The sequence below is a fragment of the Arachis hypogaea genome, chromosome 8 (assembly GCF_003086295.3).
Source record: "Arachis hypogaea cultivar Tifrunner chromosome 8, arahy.Tifrunner.gnm2.J5K5, whole genome shotgun sequence".
NCBI classification, from domain to species: Eukaryota; Viridiplantae; Streptophyta; class Magnoliopsida; order Fabales; family Fabaceae; genus Arachis; species Arachis hypogaea.
The window spans coordinates 16051895-16066724 of NC_092043.1; the positions used below are offsets into that span (position 1 = coordinate 16051895).

The 14830-nt window shown below is 31.0% G+C and overlaps 2 protein-coding genes across 3 annotated transcripts; one reads left to right on the forward strand and one right to left on the reverse strand.

Annotated features, from left to right (window-relative positions):
- The first annotated feature begins 571 nt into the window (after window positions 1-571).
- Window positions 572-7595, forward strand: LOC112706308 (amino acid permease 6). The gene is made up of 7 exons (XM_025757561.3): window positions 572-830; window positions 997-1230; window positions 2029-2122; window positions 2939-3153; window positions 3547-3695; window positions 6603-6830; window positions 6971-7595. The coding sequence occupies exons 1-7, from the start codon at window positions 725-727 to the stop codon at window positions 7394-7396; spliced, it is 1452 nt and encodes a 483-aa protein (XP_025613346.1). The 5' UTR covers window positions 572-724; the 3' UTR covers window positions 7397-7595.
- A 1018-nt stretch (window positions 7596-8613) lies between these two features.
- Window positions 8614-13093, reverse strand: LOC112706307 (RNA-binding KH domain-containing protein RCF3). 2 transcript variants are annotated; one of them, XR_011864593.1, is made up of 9 exons: window positions 12929-13093; window positions 11912-12649; window positions 11208-11651; window positions 10838-11092; window positions 10142-10447; window positions 9747-9854; window positions 9551-9630; window positions 9336-9444; window positions 8614-8963 (listed from the first exon to the last, which is right to left on the reverse strand). XR_011864593.1 is itself a non-coding variant. In XM_025757558.3 (8 exons), exons 2-8 carry the CDS (start codon window positions 12611-12613, stop codon window positions 8820-8822), a joined length of 2040 nt encoding a protein of 679 aa, XP_025613343.1. In that variant the 5' UTR covers window positions 12614-12649; window positions 12929-13093; the 3' UTR covers window positions 8614-8819. The 2 variants fall into 2 exon arrangements, 1 of the variants encoding a protein (XP_025613343.1); XM_025757558.3 differs by lacking the exon at window positions 9747-9854.
- Between the last annotated feature and the right edge of the window lie 1737 nt (window positions 13094-14830).

Sequence of the window (14830 nt, forward strand, 5' to 3'; positions counted from 1 at the left end):
CTTCTTCTTAACCACTATAAGAATAAAGTTACCTAGTCTAAAGAAATTAATTAATTTTAAAGATTATTAGCATGTGTTCATAATAAAATTATGTCCATAAAAAAATTTATAAAAATATGATAACTACTTTTACTAAGACATCTTTTTAAAAATAATTATCTAAATATATATATATATATATATATATAAATTTGATAGTTTAAATTCTAATATAACATATGTATTTATTAAAATAAAATATTTTATTAATAAAAATTTTAATATGTACTCTAAAAATATATATTAAATAATAATTTTTTTTTATTTTAATGCAGTAATTAATAGTACACAATCATGCAATTAATTAATACTCTTTTTAACGGTGACAATAGTGATATAAAAATTAAATTAAATAATTAATGTGGACGGTAGAATATTTTGACTAAATTAAATAAACAAAATTTTTTAGTATTTCATTTAAAAAAATGGAAGATTATTCCTAATCACCCATCACTAATTTGACATGTGCCGTACCCATGCATCTGCCCCTTTGACTTAATTCCCTCCTCAGTCTTGTACATTATTATTTTATTTTATTGTATCATTTCTTACTTTTCTTTTTCTATTATTGTGCTAACTACTATAAGTATCTTTGTTGGCAAAACCCAAACCAAAACACAACACAAACTTTCTCTCTTTCTCTCTTCAATAACACAATTTTGCACTCTCAAACCAACTCACAAACATGAATACTGATCAGTTCCAAAAGAATACCATGTACATAGAAACACCCGAAGCTTTTGGAGAGGCTACCAAGAACTTCGACGATGACGGACGAACCAAGCGAACCGGTATATTTTTAGTCTATATTTTTAAATATTATTCGTTAATTACTAATAAAAAATAAATTTTGTATACGAGACTCGCATAAGTTATAAATTTATAGTTCAAAAGGATCAACTTCACATAAAGATAATCACATAAAGATAATTGTATGGTTTGATTGAATTGATGAAGGTACATGGGTAACAGCAAGTGCTCACATAATAACGGCGGTGATAGGGTCAGGAGTGTTATCACTTGCATGGGCCATTGCCCAAATGGGTTGGGTGGCTGGTCCGGCGGTTCTCTTTGCCTTCTCATTCATCACTTACTTCACCTCCACTCTTCTCGCCGACTGCTACCGCTCCCCCGACCCCGTCCACGGCAAGCGAAACTACACCTATTCCGACGTCGTCAAGGCTACTTTAGGTCATTTTTTCTATATTCTTTCGTCTTCGTTATATTTTAAAGTAAAAACTCAAGTGCAATCGATTTCACGTGAATTTAACCGTTTTCAGCTATCAACTTCACGTAAAGTCGACTGCACTTGAGTTTTCATCCTATTTCAATACAATACGACGATAATGTTAGAAAAAAAAGTTAAAATTTATCTTATTTAATATTTATTAACTAATAAATTTTCACTATTTTTTACTATTTTTTTATTAACTATTTTCTAACGAAATAATCATACGTGCAAATAGTATATATATATTTTGAAAAGTCACTTTTATCATAATTTTTATATAAAGTTAGTAAGCCAAAATTATTAGATAAATGTGAAAATTTCATGTAAAGTTAATAACTAAGAATTGTTAGATGAAAATTTACTCAAATTATTCAAATTATTTAACGGCTTTCAACTATCAACTTTACGTGATGTTGACTGAGTTTTCACTTTAAATAAATATTTAACTATGTTAAAAATATCTAACCATTTTTCACATTTAACTACTTTTATATCGATGTGTATTTAAGATACAAAATAGGTAAATCTTATTTATAACCTAAGTTTTGTTGTTGAAACTTGGACTTTCCAGAGTCGTAATATACATCATCATGCATTCATGTCGTGACAACATTTAATAAAAACAATCAATTTAATTAATTTTACCCATAATTCATTTACAGCATAATTAATTAAAAGTAAATAAAATTCACATAAAGGTAGATCTATCATATATTTGTGTTTGATTTTTTTTTTTTTTTGAATTTGGTGATTTTAAGGTGGGAAGAAGTTTCAGCTGTGTGGATTAGCTCAGTATATAAATCTTGTCGGTGTAACAATCGGCTACACGATCACTGCTTCAATCAGTATGGTGTAAGTTTTTTCCAATAAAAACCTTATACAATTCACTTCAATATTAATAATTATTTCTTTCTCCATATTTAAACTTTCACATATTATTCCGTGTATAACATGACACGTAACTCGCTGTGTTTTATTCCATGTATAATTATGATTATGATTATTATTAATTAATAAAAGCTCTTAAATAATAAATATCTTACATTACTAATGCTAATTTCCACAAACAATGTGTACTTTGTCTTATATTTTTCGGAAATAGTAAAGAGAAAAAAATATTTTATTTAATATTTATTAATTATAGAAATAATTAATAAATATTAAATAAGATAAATTTAAATTATTTTAATTAACTTTTTATTTTTTTAAATATTGTTATATATGTTTATAAATCAAGTCCTTCTTCTATGTTGAATAATGGCTTGTTTAATTTTGTTTCTTCTAATTTTTTTTACCCTTTTTTTTAATTCTTGCGTCTATTATCATATATGAAAAAAAATATTTTAACCATTACAGCAACTCCTAATCGGTTGTTATAAGAAAATATTTATATTAATAGTATATAAAAATTAAATTATTTTAAAATTTATTTATTTTCTCATGATATTAAAATCAAATTTATTTATTAATATGAATATATTCTACATATTTTATTCACTAATTTAATATAAATATATTAAAAGACTAAATTTATATTTTTTATAAAAAATTCAATTGAAAATTGCAATACCCATGCTAAACCTACTAAAAGAAATATTTCACTAATTAATTAATTAGTAGTGATCATAATAACTATTTTCTTTTCTAATTTTGAAATGATATGTACAGGGCTGTGAAAAGGTCGAACTGTTTCCACAAACATGGGCATGAAGCAAAGTGCCACATATCAAACAACCCATCTATGATCATCTTTGCATGCATTCAAATCGTGCTTAGCCAGATTCCAAATTTTCACAAACTCTCATGGCTCTCCATTGTTGCTGCCGTTATGTCTTTTGCTTATTCTTCCATTGGCCTTGCTCTCTCCATAGCTAAAGTAGCAGGTAATAGCTTTAACTAACTAACCAAATACTTTTTAGATCGGTGAAAACTCAGGTGCAGCTAACTTTACGTAAAGTTGATAGTTGAGAACCGTTAAATAATTTAGCTTATTTGATTAAATTTTTATCTAACGACTCTCAGTTATCAACTTCATGTGAAGTTGACTGCACCTGAGTTTTGTAATATTGTTAAATTGAGATGAGACCAAATATTAAAATAACAAATCTCGTATTGATGAATCTTAAATTAATTTTTATGATATATGATCTCATAAATATTTATGTAATATTTTGTGAGACTCAATAAAATAAAATTAAAATTAAGCATTAAAGATGTTCTTAATATTTATATGGAGAGAGTTGCATGATGTGTGTTTCGGGTTTTGTACGGTGAAGGTGGCGGCGGACAAACGGCGCGGACGACGCTAACCGGCGTGCAAGTTGGGGTGGACGTTACCGGAACAGAGAAAGTTTGGAGGATGTTTCAAGCAATTGGTGACATTGCGTTTGCTTATGCCTATTCTAATGTCCTCATTGAGATTCAGGCAAGTCTTAATTATTTTATTTATTGTTAATATTATTATTGAGAAATGATTTTTTTACTTGCCAATGAATTCTATTTTAAAAAATGACATAATTTTTTCATATTCACCTATAAAATCGTGAATCAGAGCTTTTTTATCTTTAGAAAAAAAAATTAGAAATGATTTTTACTTTAACTTTTCTTCTATAAACATGTTGTACATTAAGTTGTGTATATCGTATCGATATATATATTTTACCATTCTAAAATTTTGATGTGATTTTTTTCACCCTTAAATTATGTTTGATAGTTTTAATATTTTTTTCACCCTTAAATTTTGTTGGCTTAATATTGTTGCCCTTTTAGTTACGGCACATGTATATCACCTATGGACTATGGTAATTCCGTAATTTACATAAAAAGGTCTATGCATGCCTACAATTATAAAAGGTTTGAACACATATGTTAGAGAATAAGCCAAATGTGTCCTTAAAAATAAAAAAGAATTTCAAAAGAAAAATGAACTTTCAAGATTTGATATGTGTAATTTATATAACAAAAACTAATCATTAAATTAAGGTGAAGAGTCTTATACAATTGTCTTTATATAAAATTGATAATTGAAAAATTTAGTCATATCTATCAAATTATCTAACGATTTTTAAATATTAACTTTACATAAAAATAATTGTACGTGAGTTTTTATCATAAATTAATTATTATATATTTATATAACATATATTATTTTTAATATATTAAATATATATGTTTATTTTAATTATATAAATAATTGATTTAGTGATTCATGTTTATCATGTTTAATTAGTATACGTGTAAAATAATTAGTGTGAAACACCAACCAAAAAAATGCACAAAACCAACTAACAAAAGAATATAATAAATTCAAGTGTTGTCACTTGTCAGTTCTCACGATATAATAAGAAGAGAAAAGTATATATAGTAGTATCGTGAAATGCGTGTATAATAATATAATATATAAAGAATAGATATTCTTTTGGTGATTATAACACATACATGTCTATTCTAATGCGTTGTATTTGCATTGTCCACATACACCATCAAATCAAATCAAACCAAACTCCACTTAATAAAGATAAACATATATATAGCTATAAACAGCCACATTCATTTATCTGGTTTTGACAGGTGTCTACAAAAACAATCATTAATTTCTATATTGGTATAGTTATCCCCATCGTTCTTGTTTGTTATAATTGCATGCCAAAAATAGTTACTAATAATGAAGGAGTGGGACTAATCGAAATTAAATTGTCCCTATGAAAAAGGTGGCCATAGAAATATTAATATACTATTAAGTATAATAAACGAAAATCACTTAAATAAAGAGGTTGAAAATATTTTTTTAAGATATTTTTTAATAATTAAAATTTAATATATATAACTAATTAAATCGTATTATTTTTTAAAAAATTAGATTAGATAAATTAATTTTGTCAAAAAATTTATGAATTAAATCTTAAATTTATCTAAATTAATATTTTTTATAAAAAATAACTAAAATATTTTTATTATAGAAAATAACAAAATACTCTTATTATATTTATATATATATTTTTTCTTTGAAAATTCTAAATTCTAATCTTTTTCTTCTCTTTGTGTCGTCATGGGGTTAAAATTTAGGATTTTCAATATATATATATATATATATATATATATATATATATATATATATATATATATATATATATATATATGTGTATTTTAGTTATTTTTATAATAGGATATTATAGCTATTTTTTATTAAAAAAATATTAATTTAGACTAGTTTAAAATTTGGTTCATCGATTTTTTGGTCAAATTGGTTTGTCCGATCTAATTATGATAGAAATATTACGGTTTAATCGATTACATATATAAAATTTTAATTATTAAAAAATATTTTTAAAAAAATGTTTTAAACGTTTTTATTTGAGTGACTCCCATAATATATTGCTTAATATTTTTCTTTTCTATATGTTTAGTGCATATTAATTTTGATATAATGGATATAAAATCCAAACGATTTAATAATATTATGGTGTATGATTAAAAAATAATTTCATTTTCTGTTAATAGCATTTGACACTTAAATAAATGTAAACAAATTATTCTTAAAAAAGGGGTAGATAAAAGATTAATCAGAATAATATGTACCTTAACTTATCTGATATTGATGGGTTTTTGCTAAAGTCAATATTGACAGCCATCAAAATGGTAGAATATGTTCTATGACTATTCAAAACTAAAGATTCTTAAGATTTTCATTAAAACCTATCATGGAAAAAGTAGTAGTAAAGTTAAATTACACCTTTCTACCAAAAGGTCCAAGAAAAGATGCTAAAGCTAAGGAAAATCCTATCACTGTCACAATGGTATCACAGAAATGTGTATCACTATTTTTTTTTCCCCTCAAAGATTCCTTGTAAACAAACAGTATGAACCATTACACTCATGAACCGCTATCACCAATGGCAACTTGCAGGGGGGAAAAAAGAAGAGAGATTTTAAGTAAGCTTAATCTTTGAAAACATTCTAAATTTTGATTTTTTTTTTTGTTTTAATCTGTATAATCTTTTTTTGGGTGGTCTAATCCCTATTTCCTCTTATTTTTGTATTTTGATCCTTACATCAAAATAGTATAACTGTAATCATTCAAATAATCGTTCAAGTTTCTGAGACCAATTTATCACAATTATTCAAGGTTAAGAGAAGAAAAAATTGGACCTAAATCAAAATAATTTTTTACATATATATCAAAGACAAAATCTTTATAAAAAGAGAAGTACAAACATTTTTGTCCATGAGTTTGAGTGAAAAGTTTCACACCATTAACCACAACTGTAACAATCACAATATTCTATGGGCATAGTAAGTAGTAATTAAAGAAATGGAGTCTATGTGGTTGCAGGATACCCTGAAATCAAGCCCTCCAGAGAACAAGGTCATGAAGAGAGCAAGTTTGATTGGAATCATGACCACAACCATATTTTATGTGCTATGTGGCTGCATAGGTTATGCCGCATTTGGAAACGATGCACCGGGAAACTTCCTCACAGGGTTCGGATTCTATGAGCCATTCTGGCTAATAGACTTTGCCAACGTCTGCATAGCCGTCCACTTGATCGGTGCATACCAGGTAAAAAGAAACCCTAATTTGACTAAAATAGCCTTTTATGTAAAGATACTAGTTGAAAAGTGCCAACTCCAATAGCATAATCTCTCGATACTCACCTAGAGGTCACTCGTTAATGCTTTTATTATTGTTGTTGTTGGTAGGTCTTCTGCCAGCCCATATTTGGTTTCGTAGAGAAATGGAGCAAAGAAAAATGGAGCAATAGCCAGTTTGTGAATGCAGAGCACTCTGTGAACCTTCCACTATGTGGAACCTACAGTGTGAACTTGTTCAGAGTGGTGTGGAGAACCTTATATGTTATCTTCACTGCTTTGATAGCTATGATGTTCCCATTCTTCAATGACTTCCTTGGCCTAATTGGTTCACTATCATTTTGGCCATTAACGGTTTACTTCCCCATTGAGATGTACATAAAGCAATCAAATATGCAAAGATTCTCATTTACATGGACATGGCTCAAGATATTGAGCTGGGTATGCTTGATTGTTTCTATTATTTCAGCAGCTGGATCCATCCAAGGCCTTGCTCAAGATCTCAAGAAATATCAGCCTTTCAAGCCTCAGCAATAATACCTTGTTCCATGTGTTATTATATTATATTGTTTTTCTTTGTTTATTTGCTATTTTTGTGTGTTTCTTGTTTTAATAAGTTATCAGTAAGTTCATGGATAATGTAATGTTATCAGTGTCCTGTGGGAAAGAAAGAATGTAGCATGCAGTTTTAGTGTATATATGTCATGAATAATCAATCCCCATGTTAGTTTGCCAAGTTAAGCACATCAATCATCATTTAACATTGCCATTGATGGTAACATATACCCACTTGATTCATTTATATTGTATCTGCATCAAAAGAGAATATTTATAATGGCATAGTGAAAGTATCAAGTGTCAAGAATCAAGTTCAGCATCCAGAAACTTAATCGACAACTATGTCCATGACTGGTGAGTTGCTGGAAAACAATATAACAAGCATCATGCTCACTCCACTTGCTACTGTCATAAATATATGAGGCGTCAATCATGTACAATAGACATGTGATATGTCTCATCACTACTCTCCATGTTTCTACCATTAATAATAATAATAATAATAATAATAATAATATGAAAAGATGAAATGAACAAATCAGAAATTTTAGTAGACACGTAGAGGTACAAGTTACTAAATACAGGTTCAAAGGTGAAAGCATGAACAAATATACGGAAGGCAAGATGATAAGTTAATTAACGTAAAACTACATTGCTTACAGTACCCAGAAAAAAACAAAACTGCATTGGTTATGCCAAGACTCATATTGGCCAGAAGGCTGTGGTGGTAGACTGGTAGATAACGAGCTTGTGAGCCGAAAATCATAACTACGCTTTAAGCATAATTTCAAACTTATTTTCCAAGCCTTGGGGACTTAATTTCCAAAGTCCAAACTATCCCTTGGGGCCCTTTTTATTGTATTTTGGTTGTTTTTTTTTTTTTGGGAAAAGGGGGGGGGGGGGGTAGTGCTTGGGCATTGATGTGGATCAGGCCCCTAATTAACGGGGCTTTCCTTAGTTAGAAGCCAGTTAGCAACTTAGCATATAAATAAGGCTTCTCCTAAATAAATAGCCCTTACGATTTTAACTACTTCACCGTCTGCCTCTTACGATAGAGAATCCATTTCAATAATACACCATTTTTTCGTTTTCTTTCTTGTGTTCAGCCTTTCATTGTTCCAGTTCTCTCATTTTTCTGACACTGAATAGCAATACCATTTTGGACATAATGTAAATCTATCCGACAACATATGATGTATCTTGAAGTTTGGTTCTGGGAATGTAAAACCCAAGTGTGCATAAAAGCAAAGATGGGGAATGGTCTTTTCTATAAGATGACAATTAACACTTTACACTGCTTTCCTTCTACAATTTGTGACATCAAGATATAACAGTAAGGAAAATAATGAACTCAATTGCAGCTACAGAGTAAAATAAACAATGTATTACCCAAGTAGAGAGATCAACCAGACTCTGTCTCACTCAAGACAAACGCCTGAATAAGACTTTGGGCAGCATGAGTTTGCTCCGGGGTTCCTGATATTATAATCTTGGTTTCCACAGCTCCAGGCTTTGGATCCATAAATTTGATATTTGTGTCAGAGATCTGGAAATGTCAAAATCATAAAGTGTTATGCAGTGACTTCATCAACAATCACACCACAGCACATTTGAAGTTAAAAGCAAATAGAACAGGGGGTTAATGATCTTGTCATTTTAGTCGTGCATTATTGATGTCAGAGTCACATTAATACATATCAAAGCTATCACACAAGTAAAACACAAATGATATGAACAATGTTAAGATATCTTTTCTGAGTGTTCCTAGAGCATTGAAAACAAAAAGAATATCAATGCATGTGTATATGTATGCCACAGCTATGCTGTATGGAAAGCGCAAAACCAATCCATCAGTAAACAGTAAAAAACAGATATAAGCTACAAAATTATAATTGCAAATTTTCAAAAGTAGTTTCACCTCAAGTATTTGTTTTAGGCATTCACCATCCTCCCCATAAATTACAGGCACAAGCTTTCGAGGAACAACTACTTCAACAGTGGTACTAGTGATAATTGGTTGGCCCCCACTACACAACAAAGTCAGTTATTATAATATTATAATTATAAAATGGGAAGGGGAATTGAAAATTTATAGCAAGAAATTTATTGACAAAAGAAAGACAAAAAACATACCTTGCAAATCCTGGAATTCTCCTATGAGGGCCTCCTGGAAAGTCTGGTAAGCCCATGGGTCCACCACCTTCTAGTAACCCCTAGAAACAATATATCCAACATAACTCTTAACAACTGGTAAGCCCCGTCAAATAATGGCTTCTTTAAGCATAACGGCTTCTTATAAAAATATATGCTAGAGGTTCAGAAATATTACAGCTAGAGAACAAGACTATACTGCCTAGTCTGGCTTGGTTAAGGACATATTTGCCCGTAATCTGTCCTCCACTATAGATATTGATTTGAACGAGGTTCTTATCAGCACCTAAATTAGAATTGGGCCAGAATTTAAAATTTTTTTATAATTAAAAACAAAAACCTTCCCTGCCAGGGATTGAACTAGGAAGTCGCAGTTGATGTTAAATATGAAATTAAATAGATTAACTAGAACTTTGAAAGAATATATTTGTTCTAATTTTTATTGAGAACCCATTAAGAAATTATGAACCATAGGGTTTTATAGTAGATGACCTAAATCTAATCTCAATTATATATAAATATGCTGCAAAGGGTTTAGCAAGAACCGAAAAAAGACAGACAATAGTCTAATACCTGAGGACCCCAAGGCTTTCTTTCGGATAAATGAGGAGGAATGCCTGGTCTGCGTATATTATTAATAAAAGGAGGACCATCATCAAGAGGAAAACCCCCGTGTGGAGGTGGACCTAGATTAGAATACATCCCTGGTGGTGAAAGTCCTCGCCTTCCAAAGTACGGTGGGAATGGAGGACCTTGATCTAGAAATGGAGAATTGGAAGGATAATTGATAGATGGAAATGCATCACGAAAGAAATGATGTCTTAGTCTTGTGGTTACTTGCAGAAGTGCATCGTGCACTGCCTCGACTTCTCCACTTATCTGTCATAAAAATCACAAAAGATAAGCAGAAAGTGAAGCATGACTGCAATAACACTAGAATGTGAAAATTTGTTTCAATTAATAATAACTGAGCAACCTTGTTAGTGAACAGAAAAATCACAACCATATAACTGAATATCAAAAAGTTACTCCAACTGCTCTGAAAATCCACATGACTTTACAATGAGTTTTTTATTTACCCAAGAGAACATGGTTAGTATGTCGTATAATTAACACAACATCCACCTTGTATCTCCTAAATCCAAGGAAAGCAATCAAATTCAAGTGAAATAATTACAAGATATCAGCAATCACTACATAAACAATAGTCAGATGATATAAAATGGTATATGTAATTTTAAGAGCATTAAACTTTGGTAGAAATCCCACCTGAATTACTTCTTCATCTTCTGAAGCACACTTTGGAACCTTATCCTTGCCTAATATACGGATATGGGCCCCTGATAACTTCCTCATTTCGGTTATGATGGAACCACCCTTGCCAAGGAGACAACCTATTTGATTGGAAGAAACAAGAAGCCTAGCTAACATATTATGCTCTTTGGGATCAGGTATAGACCTTCCTATTCTGCTCTGCACACGAAATACAGCCTCTTGCACGGGAGATACTCTATCATCTGGGTGCTGCGATTATTAATCTAAGCATCAGCATAAACAGGAATACAGCTCCATAACAATAGTTCAAGGAAAAAAAAAAAAGAAGGGGGGGGGGGGGGGGGGGGAGATACTAGCACCATACCGCTGGACCAGATATGACAATAATGCAATGCTCTGAATCTGGACTGCCTTCTATAACCTTAATTTCACTAGCTGTCTCCTGTTGCACAGCCTTTATGATTGCTCCACCTTTACCAATAACATTTCCTACTCTTTCAGCATGACACAATAAACGGAAAGTAAGCATCTCCTGTGAAGGCCTCATGCGTCCATGCATGGCACCTTCATGAAATTTGGGAATTACAGGAGGACCAGGATGAAAAACAGAAATATCACGTGGTCCTGCAGCAAAAGGCGCTCCTTGTGCAGCAAGAGAACGGTTATGTGGTGGGAATTGACCAGCTGAATGAGAAGATGGTCCTGTAGGATTGGCACGAAGAGGTTCATGATCCCGAGGTGGATTTTCCAAAAGTTGTTGAGAAACAGATTGAAGAGCTTTCCTGACGACGTCGATTCCCCCCGTGATCTACATCACAGCATACATATGAAAAATAATGCTAAAACAGCATGAAGAGGATTTAAACAGAGTACTATGCATACATGCAAAAGCACACATACAGAAGTAGGAAGTTACATTTAAGTTTTGACAGTGAATCAAATAGTATTTGACCAAGCAAACAATCCTGCAAGGTCTTTGCAACTTCAAATAACATTAATAATGGTAGTTTTGTGGAACGAGATGCACTTTTTTGCTGTTTTAGTTCAGACAGAGTGACAATCATTTACCTGAACAAGCTCATCAGAATCCGACGCACACAGTGGAAGTTTGTCCCTTGGAAGGATCCGAATCTGTGCCCCACTATCAGCTGACATTTGCTTTATTACGCTACCACCTTTCCCCAGAAGGCATCCAACTTGACTAGAAAGGACAAGTAGCCTAAAAACAAAGGACAAGGATTTACTACCTTCTTTATCCCCCTCTGTTGTCTCCTCCATTCCTTCAACCATCTTCTCAAAAACCAGCGAGAGAGCCTTCCGAATGGCAGAATTCCCCTTCTCACTCTTCAAATCTTCAACCGGAACAGACCCCTTATCTTCATCATTGTCTGCATCGTCTTTTGCCCCAATCTCCTTCTCCTTGCTCTCAGCTTCATCATCATCATTTTTATTGTTGTTGTTATTGTTATTAACCTCCCTTCCTTGGTCAGTGACTTCCTCAGTCTCCTTATCAGAACCTAGAATAGTAATAACCCTCTCATCACATCCAGGTACAGCTTCCTCAATCTTAACCTTCACACCAGTCTCCTGTCGGATTTGTGTCACGGTGGCACCACCTTTGCCGATAACACTCCCAATCCTCGACGCGGAGCAGAGCAACCGGAAAACAACACTCCCCGGAGCAAAATCCAACGGCGAAAAACCAGTTCCTGACTTTTGGCGTTTCGCTTTCCCATTTGGCTCCGCATTTGGCCTCTTAGACGATGTCATTGGAAACTAACACTGATAATAAACAATGAGGCACACCTATTTTCACACCATAGCATCAGCATTATCACTAACAAACACAAGCACACACATATAATAACACTACAATTCAAACCACAAGCTTCTGTGACAAAACTATTCAACAAGTGAATTGAATTGAACAAACATTTAATTGTCAAATTCAGCTAAGCAATAAAGTACTTATCAGGATGTTCAACTTTTAAGTACGGCGAACAATAGAATTTAATGAAACGAAACATTCAAGAAAAATGGAAAATGAAACAAGAAATTGAAAAACAGCATGCGTATTATTGAAACCTTGAGGAACGAAATCGCGAGGGAGAGCGAAGGGAACCGAAGGGAGAACGAAGAAGAAGAAAGCGCCGTATGCGGCCGGCGTCAGCGATGTGATATGAGACGGAAAACCCCCAAAGTTACAGAAATTTTTCCACTTTTTTCTTTTCTTTCAAGCTTTTTTCCAGCGAGAGTCAGTGACCAAAACCTCTTGGGACTTGGGCTCCGTATGGGCCAATTTTATTGGTTAAGCCCATTATAATTGGGCTAAAAAATTATAAGACCTCCTTGAAAAATTTTATTTTTTTATATCTATTTTATTCGTATTTTGATTAATTTATTATTTTGTTTTTCATACAGAATTCTAACACTTACTTTACTTAAGCTCATGAGTGATTAACCATTCAAAAAAATTCAAGTTAACCCATTGGTATCTTAATTAAATATTAAAAAATCAATCCTCATATAATTCAAGTTAATCTTGATTTTTTTTTTGCACCAGGATATCTATCCGCCAAAAAACCCAATGACTAATTTAATCTTGATTTTATACATATAAAAATACTTTTTTTTTGTCAAGTCCAATCCTAGGTATCACACAACACACACATCTACGCACCCACACTTTGAGGTTTTATCAAACCTCATTCCCAGTCTCAGTTGGGGTTCGAACTTGGTGCAGCTTGTTTAAGAGGCAATATGATTACCACTTGGTCTAGGCCTCTGCTACATATAAAAATGCTTTAAAATTTTATGTAAAAAAAAATAGCCCATTATTCTGTTTGACACTAGAGGCCCTTCTGAGAACGAGAAAAGTGTTTGTTGAATTGGAGCCCATTCCTCTATTCAGTTTCACTTTTTTTTAGTTTTTGTTTTCATGGTTTTGTAAAAAAATTAAAAATAAAATATAAAAAAAATATTTTTTTAATATTTTCACTTTTTTCTTTTGAAAATTATAAAATTTAAAATGCAATGCAAACTAAATAGGCTCTTGTTCTTAAATCACAGTTCATTTCTTTGTTCCTCAGGCATAAGATTCTGTTACTGAAGGAGTCCTTTCTAACAAAAGGTTTTAAAAAAATAGTATTGTTAGCGAAATAATATTTAAATTTATTTTATTTGATATAATATTTATAATTATATATATAATATCTATAATTTTATATTTATTATATTTAATATTATATAATTATTTTAGTGGTAATTAATAAATACTAAATAAGATAATTTTAAATAATTTAAAATAATTTTTTATTATTTTTTAAACATTATTGAAAAATTTTATGAACATGGTGGACAGGGATAAAGGTGTCAAGGTGACGCGCAAAATAAATGCATGCATAAAATGAAAAGTTTTCTACGTTGAAGTGCACTCAACATTGATTATTTGAAATTCTTTTTTGGGTCGAGTCAATTCTTTTAATATAACGCTAAACTATTCTGAATCCTTTTGTACAATGAAAGCACAACACAAGAAAAAGATGTAGCATTATTATGGAGTAATAATGCATTACCACTAAATAAAGGTGAAAGAGTACCTAGGCTTTTTCTTTTTTTTTTTTTTGGCCATAAGATGGCAGAGAAACACATCAATTATAAAAGGGGCTTTAAAATGTCCCACAGCGAACATCATTCATTTAAACTATAAAGATTAAAATACCAAAAAAAAAACTATAAAGATTAATATTATGATTGAGTGCTTTGTTTCTTGCTTCTTTTGTCACATTGTATTTGAATAAATAATCAAATTAGTTTTTAAAAGATCATTTATTTTTTAAATTGAATCTTGAAATTTTTTTTAATTAAATTCGTTCTTTAAAAATTTTAAATTAATTATATTAATTTTTTTGTCACTTTTATTGCTAATAGTATCACAATATACACTTAATAGTCCTAATTAACTATTAATATGACTAATTTATAAAA